General features: G+C 37.6%; 2 protein-coding genes across 2 annotated transcripts; one reads left to right on the forward strand and one right to left on the reverse strand.

Moving 5' to 3' along the window:
- Window positions 1-636: 636 nt before the first annotated feature.
- Window positions 637-10,692, reverse strand: LOC135941425 (uncharacterized). Its single transcript, XM_065486941.1, has 9 exons — window positions 10,574-10,692; window positions 4,217-4,282; window positions 3,814-3,907; window positions 3,506-3,594; window positions 2,366-2,449; window positions 1,834-1,985; window positions 1,444-1,603; window positions 1,152-1,282; window positions 637-965 (listed from the first exon to the last, which is right to left on the reverse strand). The coding sequence occupies exons 2-6, from the start codon at window positions 4,269-4,271 to the stop codon at window positions 1,843-1,845; spliced, it is 465 nt and encodes a 154-aa protein (XP_065343013.1). The 5' UTR covers window positions 4,272-4,282; window positions 10,574-10,692; the 3' UTR covers window positions 637-965; window positions 1,152-1,282; window positions 1,444-1,603; window positions 1,834-1,842.
- A 169-nt stretch (window positions 10,693-10,861) lies between these two features.
- On the forward strand, window positions 10,862-16,303 carry LOC135941423 (uncharacterized). The gene is made up of 8 exons (XM_065486938.1): window positions 10,862-11,011; window positions 11,337-11,561; window positions 11,619-12,045; window positions 12,103-12,455; window positions 13,248-13,420; window positions 13,476-13,535; window positions 14,815-15,042; window positions 15,695-16,303. Coding segments are annotated over exons 1-8 (1,764 nt in total). The 5' UTR covers window positions 10,862-11,009; the 3' UTR covers window positions 15,991-16,303.
- The last annotated feature ends 231 nt before the right edge of the window (window positions 16,304-16,534 follow it).

Consider the following 16,534-nt stretch of genomic DNA (forward strand, 5'->3'; position numbering starts at 1 on the left):
GGTGATTCAGTTCATGGCCATGGCAAAATAATATGAAATGCATCTCTTAGAGAACAAATTAAAATTTCAGCATAATAAAGGATTAAATTAACCAACAGCTTCACCTTTAAAAGTTCAAATTAAAATCTCATATATTTTATTTATTTATCTTGGGTTTTATTTATATCACAAAAATTTAGAACTATCAAGCTAATGTAAGAGTTTAGAAATTCCTCTAAATTATTGACTAGGATAATCTTATTTTCTATCCGAAGTAGTTGAAGACAATGTTGCGAAGTAAGTTCATTTAGAGATAATGACTTCGTTTGGATCATATCAGTGAATTTCCCAGCTATTATATTAGAATCAATTTTTTAGCATCAGAAAAAAATTATTGAAAAAACAATCTCTGCTGATAAACCAATATTGATTTGTTTAATTCCAATAATTTACTAAAATATTTAATTGCAATGAAGGGAAAGTGGCCCCTCAGTGGGCTGGGTCCCTGTGCGGCATATGGTGTTATCCGTTCGCTGTGTTATTGGGACCCGCGTGTCAGCATTCTTGCTATAGTGCAGTGCGCGCCCTTCCCAGTCCTCAGACAGGGATTAAAAAGAGCAAAAAAAGGTTGTAAATTAAATCACTTAATTGTTCACATTTAAACATTAAAATATAAGTGTGATATATAATTAAAATGAAGTATACAATGTATACAAATGTACATTAAAATATATATATAGGTATAATATAAAACATTTGAAAATTTGTTGACAAATATTGCTTTTTTCTATATACAGCAGTTACCGGGGAAAAAATCCTCGTCTCTATTTACAACTTCTAATTTGAGTACACGGATTATGTTGCAGCAGGTATATAGTGCTGGACTTCAACTCTGCTGGCTGCTGTCAAATCCGTGCTCTTGCTGTACCGCATCACACAAATGAACACCATAGCTTCCATTGTATTCCTCCATCGTCTGCCCTAACCTAAACACGTGCCAAAATAAAAACTTTTCAACTTGTATAAACAGTGTACCGCGTGAAGTGTTTTTTTCGATTCAAACAGTTGTATGCATATTAATTTAAGAGACTATAATAATAGAATAATTCCCGTAGTATCTCATAAAGACCTGATCGATTAATCAAGCCAGTAAAACATTCCCTTAAAATTACCTTTGCTTCCCGCCAATGAGCTCATGTGTGAAGAAGCTCGATAAAAGCGCACCGGCTCCTCAGTCGTTATTGGCAGTTTTCCTTGTCCTCCGTCAAATCCAAAGTTCTCAACACTGAGACCCAAACTGGATCTAAAAATAGGTAAAATGTTAATCTAAAAATGTTCATGACCATAAAAAAATTTATGGGTTTTCAAAAACGTGCAGCCAGCAAAGTTTTTTTTTTAATTTTCGGATTTGGTCTGCCTATAGAGATAATTTAAAAAATTTGTTACCAGTCAGAAATCTCTCACCTTTTTTAGTTGTAGTTCCTGCGTGAGGACAGAGAAATGAAGTCTTTGTTAGCCGCTCGTCTGTCGTGTGTCACTGTGTGCTCAGTAACAATGCATTTATTTTCCTTGGGCGTTTTTTGTCTGCTGGACCTGCTTGGTCACTCGTCTCTTTCCATCTCATCTAGCGTTGAGAATTAAAATTAAATTATTTAATTTTGCTGGCAGAGGATGCATGCAGATTTTAGTATTGATTGAAAATGTGAATATCCCAGAAAGGGCTAATGACAAAGTGTCATATATATAACATTATTTATAATTAATTGTTAAGGGATGTAATTTTCAGATGGATTTGTGATTTTTACCTGCCTTTCCCTTCATTTCAAAATTTAGCACAAATTTGCACCGATTTACCTTTCCAGACTACTGCGGTCTAGACTCGGAGGTTAATGAAGCCAACAACTGTTTCCACTGTTCGTGTTGGGTAGAGGAAACAGTTGAGGAAGCCGCCTGGCCCACATTTGGCTGCTCCGCGCTGTGCCGTTTGGCATCTCTTGACGAGTCTCCTTGAAAATACAAGCACAAGAAAATTTTATTTGAAAATTGTCTAGTGGATGATTAAAATTTATTCTTGCTGGACAAGAGGACCTTTTTGCTTTGGTACTAAAAGTTGAAATTTTACTTTTCTTCAAAATGTAATAAATATTAGAGCTCTAATCATATTTAATAAGACAGATTTAGATTTTTGGCATTGAGATTTATCAAATAAAATGTCATTTTTATGAAAAACCTTTCAGAAAAAAATTGTAAATTTACAGCTTTACACCTTAAAAGTAGATAAATCATTTAAGACATTTGAATGATTTATTGAAATATATACAACAGAGTAGACTCATGAATAATAGTAATGTGAACGGTCATAATGATAATAATTATGTTTACATACTTTTCGAGCGCTTCCTCTTGCCCCGGTGCTGCTGAGGGGGGTCACTGCTGGGGCCAGGAGACCCCTCAGCATGAGGCGCCGTATCTGAAATTAGTTTAAGTCCAACATTGCTTTAAAATTTTAACTTTATTCATAAATACACATCAAACCACCAGATTTATAATGTGATACTGACAATTCTTATGAAATTTTCAATTAAAAAAGGGTGCAGAAAATTTCAATGCTTTAATGTAAAAGTCAGCGAATTCGGATTAAAAGGCAATTAGATTAAAAAATCATGATTTTACATGATGTTTTTTCGTTTGGGTAAATCCAATTTAAATAGTACAACCATCAATTCAACACCAAATAAGCTAATAGTTTATTTTTTATTACAACCTCTGCTCAGCATTATCCTGTTGGCTATGAGCTCAACGGGAGGATAAGCACGTGGCCCAAGTTGCCGCAGAGGAGCTTGGGTCCAATTTGAAAATCTCGCCTTCCCGCACTGATTTCTCTGATTCCAACGTGAGACATTTGTCCCTAAAGCAGCTGGAAAGGTGCGCCAAGCAGCAAGTGGTGCGCCTCCCAACCCGTTGAGTATGTATTCCAGCATTTCGAGTCAACATAGGAAACCACCTTTTGCCATATAAGACATTGGGCAGACCGCAGTAATATAGATCCAAGAACCGCTCGAATATCTCTCATTGCTTTTAAATTCCTGACAAATGCCTTAATAGTGCAAGTCAACGGGTTTGGTTTTGGTTCTAATTAAATAAAAATTAAAAATTAACATGCAGCTGCGAGCAGCTATATATGACCGATGTTTTTACTATCGATCAGTGTCTAACAAGCCAGGGTAAAATCCTAATTATTTCAGTCTTTTTTATTATATTCGGCCCCAATCTAGCTCATGGCAAAGGTTGAGCTCATCCTGCCAGTTTTAAATAATATGGCAGAGAGAGAATAAAAATAAAATCAACAAAGTATCGCATTTAAAAAATTTATTTTTTTGTAAATTTGGTAAAATAAATATGAACTATTTTAGAATCCAATTCCTTGACAAAGCTAAATTGAAAATATCTTAAGAAATTAATAATAATAATAATATAAGCATGAGGCACGACTAGGACCAACATTCTTAAAATTTATAAGTATTACCTCTGCTGTGGCGCTTCTCCTCTGCTGGTTTTACCCGTTGCAAGTTAGCAAGGGCAGCTCTCAGATTTAAATTTCGAGATCTATTTATTCTGTGGGACAAAATAAATATATAAGTAATAATACATCAAAGCAAACAGTTTTAGTACACAGGAAAATGAGACTAAAATAAATAAAATTTTTATTTCGTTATTTTTGGGGAATTTTAAGCCACGACCTTGCCATTTTGTTGAATAAAAACTAATCTTTTACAGACTGCTGCAATGAAAATGAAACATAAAAGAGCTGAGAATTTAGGCTTTTTTACTTACTTTCTCGAGATGGTCTCCGCAGCGTTCTGCGGGCTTTGAGCGAGCTGAGGTGGGGCACGATGAGGCATTGGCTGGGAAGCACTGCTGCTGCTTGCTAAAATAATATTTTTGATCTATTAACTTTATTAATATATTATACTTTATTCATCTAAGTCCAAGAGAAAAATACATACATATAATGTACAGATTATCTCTTAATTTTTAGACTTCAAAAAATTTAAGCATTTCACCTATCCGATATGGTTTCATAGAAATTAAGTTTTGAGGTCTTTTTTAAGAAAAACAACTCTTTAAATACAATAAAAAGAGAGCAGACAGAGTTTGTAAAATGATCTTGAATGAATTATAATTGTCTAGATTTAAGCCGCATTCCTTTTTGACGAAAAATTAGTAATTGGCTTACCAGCGTTTCCATTATTCCTTGACTGCCCTGGCGGGCGACTTCCCATGTTGTCCATTACGCGGATTGCTACAAAAAAATGGTTTATACATTTTAAAAATACAATTATAACTGCAAGATGAGATGGTTAGAAATCGGTTAAATATAGGAAAGAGGAAAATTAAAAAAAATGAAATGTTACAAAAAATACAAAAATATTAAAAAAAAAAAACACCAGAAAATTTTTATTTAAAGATTTTTTTTGTGAATCATTCTTCAAGTTTCACGGTAAAAGTCCAAATATATATTATCTCAAATATTTTCTAATTGCTAATTTATTTTCAAAATATTTCAGCATAAACAACTAAACCATAATTCAAGAAATACCCAATAGAGATAAAAAAGTAAAAAGAAATATAGAGTGTAATAAGATGTAAAACGTAGAAAAGTGTTAGAGAGCAAGAAAAAATGAAAAGCAAAAAAACAGCAACGATTATAACTAGAGTGTATTTCAAGAACAAGACCGAAAAATAATACCGGATTTCCGGTATTGTTCTTGTTTTGCCGGATTTTTTTCTAAATTCAATACTAGAACAATAACAAACAATACTGGAAAATGCAATACAAGAATAATGTTTTTTCCTGAATTCTTTATGGTGGTAGAGAAATTTTCATAGAAAAATTCATCTAATTTTTAGAAATCCCTATTTTTGGTCGTGTAAATTTGGGTTTCATTGGTGCCAAAAAATCGGCAAAAAAATCTAGTTTATTTTGGTTTAGTTATCTTGCTACCGATTTCGGCAAAAAACAAGTCCATACAAAAATTTGGTCTTGAAATACACTCTAATTATAACTCCTAGAAAAGTAAGAAACAGTAGAGATTTTCATAGGGGGATTTTAATTGACTCTTGGTTTCCTCTCCTAGGAATAGTCCTGGATTTTTTTATTTGCTTTTCATCCCTGTCAGAGGGCCGTGAAGGGCGCGCACTGTGATAGCATGAATGCTGATACCCGGTCGGGTCACAATAACACCGCCAAAATAACATATGGGCGCACCAGGCCGCACAATCGGAGGTTAATGCTCGTGTCGGATTTGTACGAAGATGAGATTTTAACTCCATTGAAGATCGTCGATTGAAGACCGATTTGTATATTTGTTGAGTATGATTCTAAATGACTAACCATGGAACTGAGATTTATAATTTAGGTGCCACTTGTCATTTAGAATTAAATCTGACGGTTTTTAATTGATTTTAAACAAAATAATCAACTTATTTCACCTCTCGCCTCAATTAAACTATTCGTGACATGGCTCCCCGGCGGGGATTCGAACCCCAATCTCCCGCTAGAGAGGCGGGGATAATACCACTATACTACCGAGGATTTAATACACTGTCACGAATAGAAGTTTCATTGGGGCGAGAGGAGAAATAAATTGATTATTTTGTTTAAAATCAATTCAAAACCGTCCGATTTAATTCTATGTGACGAGTGGCAATTAAGTTATAAATTTCAGTTTCATGGTTAGTCATTTACAATTATACTCAACAAATATACAAATTGGTCTTCAATCGACGATCTTCAATGGAGTTAATCTCATCGTCGTACAAATCCGAAACGAGCATAAACCTCCAATTGGTTCGTCTTTCAGTTAAAAGTTTAGTAGCTGGTCCGTATCCACACTACAGCCTCTCGGCCAGGTTGCCTTTATAAACATACATTTCGCCATAGTAAATATACAAAGTCTCACAGGAATAACGATGATTTGGAAACAAATTCACAATAAGAAAATACACCCAAAAAATTGTTTTGAACATTAGTTCAAATCGAAAAGTACGCAGCTTCGCATCGAAGCGTGCCAGGCTTGAGCATACGCTCTTGCCAGGCTCACAAATATTCTCAATAGTGAATATTCCAAATATATCTCTTATAGATGGCGAAACACAACAGTCACAAAAGAAATTTAACGAGTGATACAATTACTCCCCGCATAAAAAAATAAAACCCAGGAATATCCTGATTAATCCTAGATTAATCTAAATTTATCTGAAAAAATTAATCCAAAAAAATGTTCCAGGATTAATCCTGGATTAATCAAGATTAACCTAAGATAGTTTAAGATCAATCTAGAGATCAATCTACAGGAAATATCCTCTGATTATTCTTTGGATCTATCTAAGATTAATCCAAAAAATTAATTTCTGGAATGTTCCTGGAATGAATCCTGATTAACCTTAAAATGTTCTTAAGTCAATCTAGAGATTAATCTACAAGAATATCCCTAGAATAATCCCAAAGTGGAAATTTGAATATAGCTAAAAGATTATCCCCAGATTATTCTATGGATCATTCTGAGATTAATCCAAAAATATTTTTTTAATGTTCCTGGAATATTCGTTAAAAAACCCTAAAAGAGAAGAACTTAGATATTTTTCTTACAATTTAAAACACAAAATTAAATATGAAACATAATTTAAACAAGAAAATTAACTGCCATACTGTTAAATATTTTGAAATCGTTATCACAAAAAAAAATTTTTCTCGCAAATATTTTTTTAATTAATGCAATGGATTAAATTTTTATATTAAAACCTAACAAATTTTTCATTATCTCAACAAAAAATATGATGCCTTTATTTTTCAAAGAATCTGCTCAGATTAAAAAGGGTAAAAATCATTAATTCGATTAAATAAATTAATTTCTTAATACAAAGAGTCTTAAATTAATGCTACCGACAAACGGGCAAATTTGAAAATAAAGGTCAGAAGGACAAAAAGGGTTAAAAGGGCGATTTTAGTGTGCGCGTGGTAGCGGCGGCTGCACATGCATGCACGCACTTGCATGGAATGCCTGCTGCCTGCCTGCTTCTGTTGTGGAGTGGGGGAGGGGCGACGGGCGCTGGCAGCAGGACTGGCGAGCAGCAGCAGCAAGAGACAAAATCCTGCCTCGCTCTCTTTGTCTAACGCGTCAACGGTCAACCAATGTTCAAAGTTAAAGTTATTAACGGACGCAGGACGCCGGACGCCGCCAGTATGGGACATCACGGACGTCCCGCGGACTCCGACGGATGGCCTGGATCTTGCGGTTAACAGGGTATGTCTCATTTTATAGATTAGCGTCCAAAGAAATTAGTAAAGATCGCGCAACTTTCAAATCCAACGGTTTTATGGTAAAATTTAACTTTTTGCTGCTACTTACGCAGTTTTCGCCACCAATATTTTGATGTGGGATTCTCGCAAGTCCTTAAGTTATTAATTAGAACCCCATAAATAAGTTTGGGTGGCGGAAACTGTAAGTCGGTGATGAAAAATGTGTAATTTTTCTATGTAAATCGCGGTGGCATTTCTGGATCTGTTCTTGTCATGCTGCCTTTGCCTGAACCAAATCATTTTGTTGCACAGCCTGTCCTTCATTCTTGTTCTTATTGACATGAACTGTATGATTAATTTGTCAAAAGCAGTATTTTGATTTGTGTTTAATCTTAAATACTGATATTTGTGTAGTGCCCAAAATATTTGGATGTATATATATGCACTCTGTCATTGTGAAACCATAATTATTATGCTCTACTGCCTGTATGTGAAATGAAAAATAAAATAATTATTCTTGGAATAAATATATATGTTTAATTATTGTGTAAACCCCAATTAAAATTTAAGACAATAATAAATTAAATTTTATTAAAATAAAGAGCCAAGGAATAATTTTTTTCACGTTTGAAATTGATCCTGGATTAATTTGAGGAAGTTCCTAAGAAAGACCGAAGAATGTTCCAGGAATATTCTTAGGAGGAACGCAAGAGTTTTCTGACATCCCCCTAAGAACATCCCTGGGACATTCTAGGATTATCTTTTTGGGATAATCCTCGGATTAATCTAAAAACACGAAAAAGCGTCACCAATATCAGCCCAGAATTGTTCCTGAGGATTGATCCTCGACCAAAGAGGTATATTCCTAGAACAATCCTGGACTAAATTTTTCTACGCGGGTCGTTACAATGCATGCAAGATCCTGATAAATCTGCTTTAATTAATTCTTCAGTTATTAATCGGTATTTGTCTCGATTAGTCAGAAACACCAGAGAATACCTTTTAATTTTTACAGGTATTTCATTAATCACAATATTAATCACCTTGCTAAAAAGAAACATTACAAAGTGGCAGTGAAAAAAACCATATAAGCCATAAATGGTATAGAACAACCTCCCAACCAAATTTTAAAGCAAAAACAGTATAATATAATTTTAGTTTTGTTCAATATTTTAAAAGTAAAAGTTATTCAATTGGCAGTCAATGCTCTTTATTCAAGATCCAAGACTTTGTATAAACACACAAATTTTATTATTTATTATTATTTTACATATCTCCCTTACTATTGCAAAATTTGAAAGGTTTGGAAAAATAACAAAAGAAATGTAACAATAATTTAACTGTCATAGTTTTTTTCGAACAAATATGTCATTTTCTGGATTTTTTTAGCAAATTTCGACAGTGAAGGGATAGATTTTCTAATGCTCATCATGCTCTAAAAATAAAATATTCAAGTAATGAAAAAATTAGCTACCTACTAAGTCTATCGAGACCAAAGTTATTTAACGTAATTGTTGACTATTTTGCGTCATTTTTCAAGCAGTAACTTATACGCGCCATCAAAAGAGGCGTTGGCTGCAAAATAAAAATTAAGTTTATTTAAAAATCGGTAATCACTACAAATTTGATCTTTTTAAACTGTGGGTACGTGGAGCCGTGACAGAAATGCGTCTTTTAGTATGTAAGTCTTTTATTCATGTCTCGTGGTTGAAGTGTTAGTAATCAAGACTGTGAAATTTCATAAATAATCAAAATCACATTTAAAATAAATGATTATTATACTTGTTTATTTTCATCTAAGTCAAAAATACATATATAATGTACAGGTCAATATTTACAGATGAAAAAAGGCTACAACGCTAGCGGAAAACCGATAAAACAGACCGTAGTCATCGCGATGCGCCGGTTCGAATTAACTATGTATTGTACTATTAGACGATCACAGACACTTTAAAACTTACTACACAACTGTTGCTTGATTATAACAATAAAAACATAACATTCGAATAAAAACAATTATGACACTTCCCCGTAGTGCGGGTCTAATAAGAAATAGTTTTTATGAAATTTTCTCGCATCAAGTAGTCTCATCCTAGCCAGAGAGAGAATATTGTGTTGCGACTGCTGTCGTGCGAGGCTTAAGGAGCAGTGGGGGAGAAGGTGCAGTAAGGCCGGCGAGCGAGTCATTGTTTTTTTTTTCACGGCCTCGCTTCCTCCCCTTCTCATTCAACCCTGGCAGAACACGTGTGCTCTGCCTCAATGCCTCAATTTTCCAAGGTCAGCTCCCTGATAAATAAACAGGCGATTTCTCCTAAACGACAACTGCGCCCCCTAGGTTTTTTTTTCTGTTTTGACTCAAATAAATACAAGGTATGACTGGAATTTGTGCAGCAGTAAACCCCAAAATGCAGCTCAGGTTGCTTTAAGTTCAATACTATTTGTTGCACCCCAATTAATGAATCGAAAATACAAGGAAATCAACAGAGAGAATTATCAATTTTAAGAACATGCTTTGAAAATTGTAAAAAACAGTCCTAACAAAGGGCATCTGGCATGTTAATTGAATAAAGTTTTAAGTGAGAAATTGAGAAAATTAACCAAAAAACCGCAAAAAAACATTGAAAATAATTTTAGTATGAGCAGAAAAGAATAGGCCTTAACAAAAGATTTGATTTTATTAGTTAACACAAACCCTTTTTTTGTTTGATCCTCAGCCCTTGAAATCTAATTTAAAAATCGAGCGTGATCTTTGGCGGCGAGCAAAATCACTCTTAGAGGGACCGATAAATTGGATAATTTTAATCCCAAGTCACGGACTGAATTCCCGTTTGAACACCATATATTTCGGTCTGAAAATGGTCCGACCTGGTCCTCTGGCACTTTATGGACAGCTTTCGTCGATTAGACCGATTTTTTTCGGCAGGGATGTTCATTAGCGAATTGTCAACCAGCTAATTGTAAGATGAGAGTGTCGTAACCTACCCCAAAGTAAATAATATTGACCACCAAATATCAAATTTTATTTAATTTCTAGTACATAATACAGCATTGAAAATTGAATTGGTTAGAGAATTTATGCCAATTAAAAGTTAACTAATTTATTTATTTCCGAGCCGCAGAACAGACTGGTAGCTGGCAGCTATCTTAATAAAAATATTTATCGAAATAATGCAGCTGTGTTGTTGGCAGTAGATGATATTTTTACGACCAATTATATAATCAGGGTTATCTTACAATAAATGACAGAAGGAGAGGGAAAAAATTAAAAGAATGAAAATTTATCATATTTACCCTCACGTTTAGCAGCTCATTGTGTCGAAAAATTACTGTACTGTGGCAAAAACTTTACTACATTCACAAACAAGATTATCACTAACGTCTGAGCTACCTGCGTCCATTCCTCTAACAACACCCACGCCAAGCCAGGAAGCCAGACGCCAAACGCCACTACTTGTCTTGCCACTTATAAGTTTCGCTGTTGCGCGCAGGGTAGCGCTGCCAGCGCTAGTATCCAGTCACATCCTTACACATATCCTTCTTGTGAAAAGAGAGGGCGTTCGCGTTTGTTGTTTGTTCCAACAGTGTCTTCTGCCTTCTGCGCAGTTGCTATCACGTGATATGCTCAACGTCACTTCCTGTCTCTCTTTCTCTCTCCTTCATCCGAGCTCCGACATTTTGGAATCTGTTCTTGTTGAATTGCGTGTATTTTACTTGGATAATAGGAACCATGTAAGTACTTTCCACGTTGTTTTCCCTTATCTTGTTTTTCTTTCATACAAACTCATTGCATTTATGTCGAGTAAAAATCCAATTAAAATATCTGACAAGGCTAGGAAACAATTTATAATTTTTTTTGTCCTATGACGCCAATACGGCCAACATGGCTTGTAGCGACAAATGGTGCCGAAAGTGGCACGTTGCAATTATTAACCAGGAAATGTTATCAAATTTATTAATTTTGGAACAAGTTTGAAACCATTTCTCTTGGTTTTCAGCAATCAATTCGCTATGGTTGACTTGAACTCTTCTAAAAAACCAAATTTTGTTCACTTAGGTCATTCCGCGACAGAGATAGGAGCCGGGGTAGATTTTCTGGTGGTGGCGGACGCGATGACCGCCGTGGAGGCGGTGGAGGCGGCTTTGGGAGAAGTTTCGGAGGCGGCGGTGGAAACAAAAACAAACAGCCCGGAGAGCGGCTCAGGAAGCCACGTTGGGACCTTGAAACCCTGATGCCTTTCAGGAAGGACTTCTACGCACCTCATCCCAACGTTCTAAATAGGTCAGTCTCGCTCCGCTAATCAATATTATTCAGCTTAATTTTGTTTTACATTTTTAGAACTTCTTATGACGTCGAACAATACCGAAATACCAAGGAAGTTACCGTGAAAGGTCGCGCTGTGCCCTTCCCCAACATGTATTTTGAAGAGGGCAACTTCCCTGATTACGTCCTGGACGAGGTGAGGAGGCAGGGATTCACTGAGCCCACTTCCATCCAGGCCCAAGGTTGGCCGATCGCCATGAGCGGCCGGGACATGGTTGGCATCGCCCAAACTGGCTCTGGAAAAACCCTGGCCTACATTCTCCCTGCAATCGTCCACATCAACAACCAGCCCCGTCTGGCCAGGGGAGATGGACCCATAGCCCTTGTCCTCGCGCCCACCAGAGAATTGGCCCAGCAAATCCAGCAAGTGGCACACGAATTCGGAACAACCTCTCGCGTTCGCAACACGTGCGTTTTTGGAGGAGCTCCTAAGGGACCTCAGGTAAAGACAATAATTTAATTTATTATGGTAACAACAGTTATTATTTATTCCTAACAGGCTCGAGATTTGGAAAGGGGAGTGGAAATTGTAATTGCCACCCCGGGTCGTCTGATCGATTTCCTGGAGTGCGGCAAGACCAACCTGCGCCGCTGCACATACCTTGTATTGGATGAAGCTGACAGGATGCTTGACATGGGCTTTGAGCCGCAGATTCGCAAAATCGTTGAGCAAATCCGGCCCGACCGCCAGACCCTCATGTGGTCGGCAACGTGGCCCAAGGAAGTGAGGACCCTCGCTGAGGAGTTCCTCAAGGATTACATCCAGGTCAACATTGGCTCATTGCAGTTGTCTGCCAACCACAACATTTTGCAGATTATTGACGTTTGCCAGGAGTTCGAAAAGCAGAGGAAGTAAGTCTCGTATTGCTGGTTAAAAGCATAGGGTTGCACAAGAGGCCCGGCCACGAGGTTTTGGGAAGCCGCTGGCGGAATCAGCTTTGCCGAATTTTTTGCCCGTCGGCGGCTTGCCATTTTTACTGGCGTTTGCCGCGTTTGACAAAATTCTTGAAATGTGAAGTTTAATAGTGCTTGACGTCTCTTTCTCCTGCACTTTATAATTTTCAGTGTTTTAAAAACAGTTTTGGCCAAGCCGGTTTTTAGCTGGCTAAATTGGCACAAATTTGTTGAAAATAGTTTTTCTTTAATTGAACTATTATGTAGTTGTAAGAATAAAACGGCTATCATGATTTTTAAGCTACATTAAAATTTTCAACACTTTGCTTTAGATTAATGGCCTTCTTAATTCGAACTCGTTTTATGCCTTAGTATTCAACTAATTTAGAAAATGCTGATGTTAGCTTGGCAAAAATTGATTGGTTTTATCCAGTTTTAGCTTGTTAATTTTTTACCCTTTCCACTGGCGCACCTTCACCTGATTTGTGACAGCTGCCCAGATGAATGACATTTTGCTGGCTGGCACTTCGCAGAAAGTTTTCACCCCCAAAACCTAGCGTGTCTCTGCAATATTTTACCAGGATACATTTGGTTTTTGCGGGAATATTAATTAAAAATAGGGAACTTATGCCTTCGGAGTTCAGGCAATTCAGCTTGACAACCTCCTAATTGTTCCCAACAAGCCAGCTTTAGCATTAAAATTTGATTTAAATTTTACTATCAATTCTGACATTTAATTTAATCTTTCAGGTTGTTGCAACTTCTCTCTGAAATTGGGGCTGAGAAGGAAAACAAAACCATTGTGTTTGTGGAGACAAAACGCAAAGTAGATGAGATCACCCGCAGCATTCAGCGTGACGGCTGGAACGCGAGTGGCATTCACGGAGACAAGTCTCAAAACGAGCGAGATTGGGTTCTTGCAGGTTAGTTAGCACCCTGTTTAAATTGGTTAGTGCCATTCATTTCTTGAATTTGCAGATTTCCGTTCTGGTAAAATCAACATATTGATAGCAACTGACGTTGCTGCCCGTGGGCTTGGTAAGTACCGAGCGCGAACCCGTTGAGCAAAAGCAGAAACAAATATGTTATAAAAAGCACCACAAATTAGCGGGTTATTACCGACTGGTCTGCTGTGAGTTTGGTCCCAGGCAGGCTGCGTGGTCTCTTCGCCAGACTGGATTTCAGGAACCACACAAGCTATCCCAACAATAGTTATACAGACTTGCATCTTTCACTCCTCACGCGCGCATGTCTTGTCCCCCTGTTACCTCTGAAGCAAACGACTTGGGGGCTTCGGGAGGGTTGGAGGCCCTTAATCAATTGTAGTGTGGTTTATATTAACTAGCGCATGAACAGGCACTGTCTAACCCAGTCTGGTATTTTGTCTTCTCTCTTTCAGAGGCACTAGCGAGCTAATAAGCAGCTCGAGCGACTCTTGACCCGTCCGTCGAGGGTCATTTTCTGTCTGTGCCTCTGAGTGGTGGTGATGATGCCGGGCCTGCCTCACAAGGAGGACCGGGCCTTTCGTTGATTCACCGGCGCTTTTCGAGAGAAGCGTTTGCGGAAGGTGCAACTCAGCCAAGGAAACGCGTTCGCATTTCGTTCCTTGGAGGAAGTTGCACCCCGTCTGCCGGCCGGCCTCTGCCCGTACGAGGTCAGCTGGAAGCCAACCACGTGGCCACTGCAGGGCCGTGAAGGGGTGGGCGCGAAACACACACAGCCCTGCAGGCCTGGGGGAACGGATTGACCTGACCGGAGCGAGCGGCTTTCAGGAGCAACCGACTCACTCTCGCTCGCAAGGTCCCAGGAGGTAACTATGAAATCCAACCAACTTGCCTTTAGCAGTACCTTCTCAATCGGACAGACCTTGCCCCTCGTTCTCAAGGTCGGGTGACTTGCTAATCAAGACGTCGTCGGATCACAGACTCACTCACACACTCTCACTTTGCCAACCATTGGAGCATGCTGGATTGGCTGGTCTGATTGTGTGATACGCCAAAACGCTTACAATTAGTGGATTTCATTAATTTTTTTTACTTATTTATCATTGCTCATGCAGTAGAATTTCAAAATCTGTGCCTTCTGTGTCTTTCTCTATTTTATTTTTCATTAATTGGCTTTTGGTTTTCACAAAGAATTTTTTTAATTAAATTATTACCATAGGAATTGCATTTTTTTTAATGATCTGTTCGAGAAATTCACTGATTTTTGCATGACAAAGAAAGAAGTTCTACTGTGGTAACGCATCGCCGGCATTTCCCCCGTCTAGTTGCAGGCCCAAATTTTTAACACGCATCCCTTTTTTTCATGCGAACAGACGTGGAAGACGTGAAGTTTGTTATCAATTACGACTTCCCCAACTGCTCTGAAGATTACATCCATCGAATCGGGCGTACTGGTCGCTCGGACAAAACAGGCACAGCATACGCCTTTTTCACACCCAACAACTCAAAGCAAGCCAACGATCTGATTTCCGTCCTCAGGGAAGCAAACCAAGTCATCAACCCAAAGCTCTATGAGATGGCCAGTATGAGCAAAGGAATGGGTAAGATAATTTTTAAATTAATTCAATTCCGGACCAAAAAACAGCTGGCCCTAACATATATTTTTGGCACCAAAAGGGCACATTTTTTATTGTTATGGTGTTTCTGTCAATTCTAGCATCGTTATTGAGTTATGGACTGGGCAAATATTTAAGGATAAAGCTATAAATAAATTTTAATTCAATCACGATGATTTTTAGTACATTCTTCTTTAAAGGACAAATCGTTTGGTGAATCATTTTCCCCCAGAAAAAGTACTTCATTATTTGTACATTGAGGCCACTACGAGCCAATTAAAAGTTTAAAAAAATTAAACATTGAACCCATAATGTTCCAAAAACTAATAAATTTATTCATTTTCCTTATCCAGTTTTTATTTTTAAATTTTAGTCCAATTGTGCCACTCTTTAACTCTTGAAAAATTGCTACAATAGGCTATTTCGCAAATAATTCAATCTGTTTGCTAAAGTCACCAGCCTTTAACCAATAAAACTTAAAATAAGATATTGGGATCGATTCAAGATTACAAGAATAACACAATTTCTGTATTTATTTGTTCAAACGCCATTTAAATTTTCCTCACCAGTCATTACATTTAAGAGTTATTCTTCACTTGTTGCCCTTCTGACCTGCCTATTTCTTTTATTTTCTCAGGTCGCAGTCGATGGGGTGGCGGCGGTGGCCGTGGCGGAGACCGCTCTGGTCGTGGCAGGGGCGGCGGCGGAGGTGGTCGCTGGAGGGACAGCTCACGCGACCGTAACATGAACCGCGGCGGTGACAGAGGCAGGCCCAACGGATCGTCCGGCATGGGCTCGAGGAGCGGTCCAGGAGGCCCTCCTCCTCTGATGCCGCAGGCCAACGGCAACAGCGGCACATCCAACGGAGGCAGCAGTAGTTATTACAACGGCACATCGTACTCGGCTCGCAACGGATTCAATGATGGATATTAAGAGGTGTAATTTACTTTCGATGATCAAGGAAATTGTCACAGTTCAAACAGAGAAACAAACACTATATTTAAATGATGTACGGTATTTTTTAGTCGTCATCCTCTTTCTCTCTCTATCATTCCCATCTGTGTTTACTAATATATTGCGTGTGCTGCAAGATTAGTGCGTTCTCTCGGAAGTTCATCATAATCGTACATAATGAGATGTTTGGCCGTCACGTTGGTTGGTTGGCTCCTTTTTAGCCTTTGTCTTTATTTAAAATGCACAAAATTACTTACTGGAAAATAAAACGTCTAGTATATCACCAAATTAATTCTTGATTTTGTCTTAACTCCCTTTCACAGGTTAACTAAAGGTTTGGCGAAATTATTATGAAGTATATAGAGCGCCAAGGATTATAAATAATCCTTTTGAAATATAACATGGGGCAATAGTTTAAAATCAAATTTGAAGCCATTTTTTACTCTATCGTATAAAATGATGTGTTGTAGGTAGACTATATCACAAGACAAATCAAACCAAGTTTTTCCTCTCCGGAGAAGAC

This window comes from Cloeon dipterum, chromosome 3 (genome assembly GCF_949628265.1).
Source record: "Cloeon dipterum chromosome 3, ieCloDipt1.1, whole genome shotgun sequence".
Taxonomy (NCBI): domain Eukaryota; kingdom Metazoa; phylum Arthropoda; class Insecta; order Ephemeroptera; family Baetidae; genus Cloeon; species Cloeon dipterum.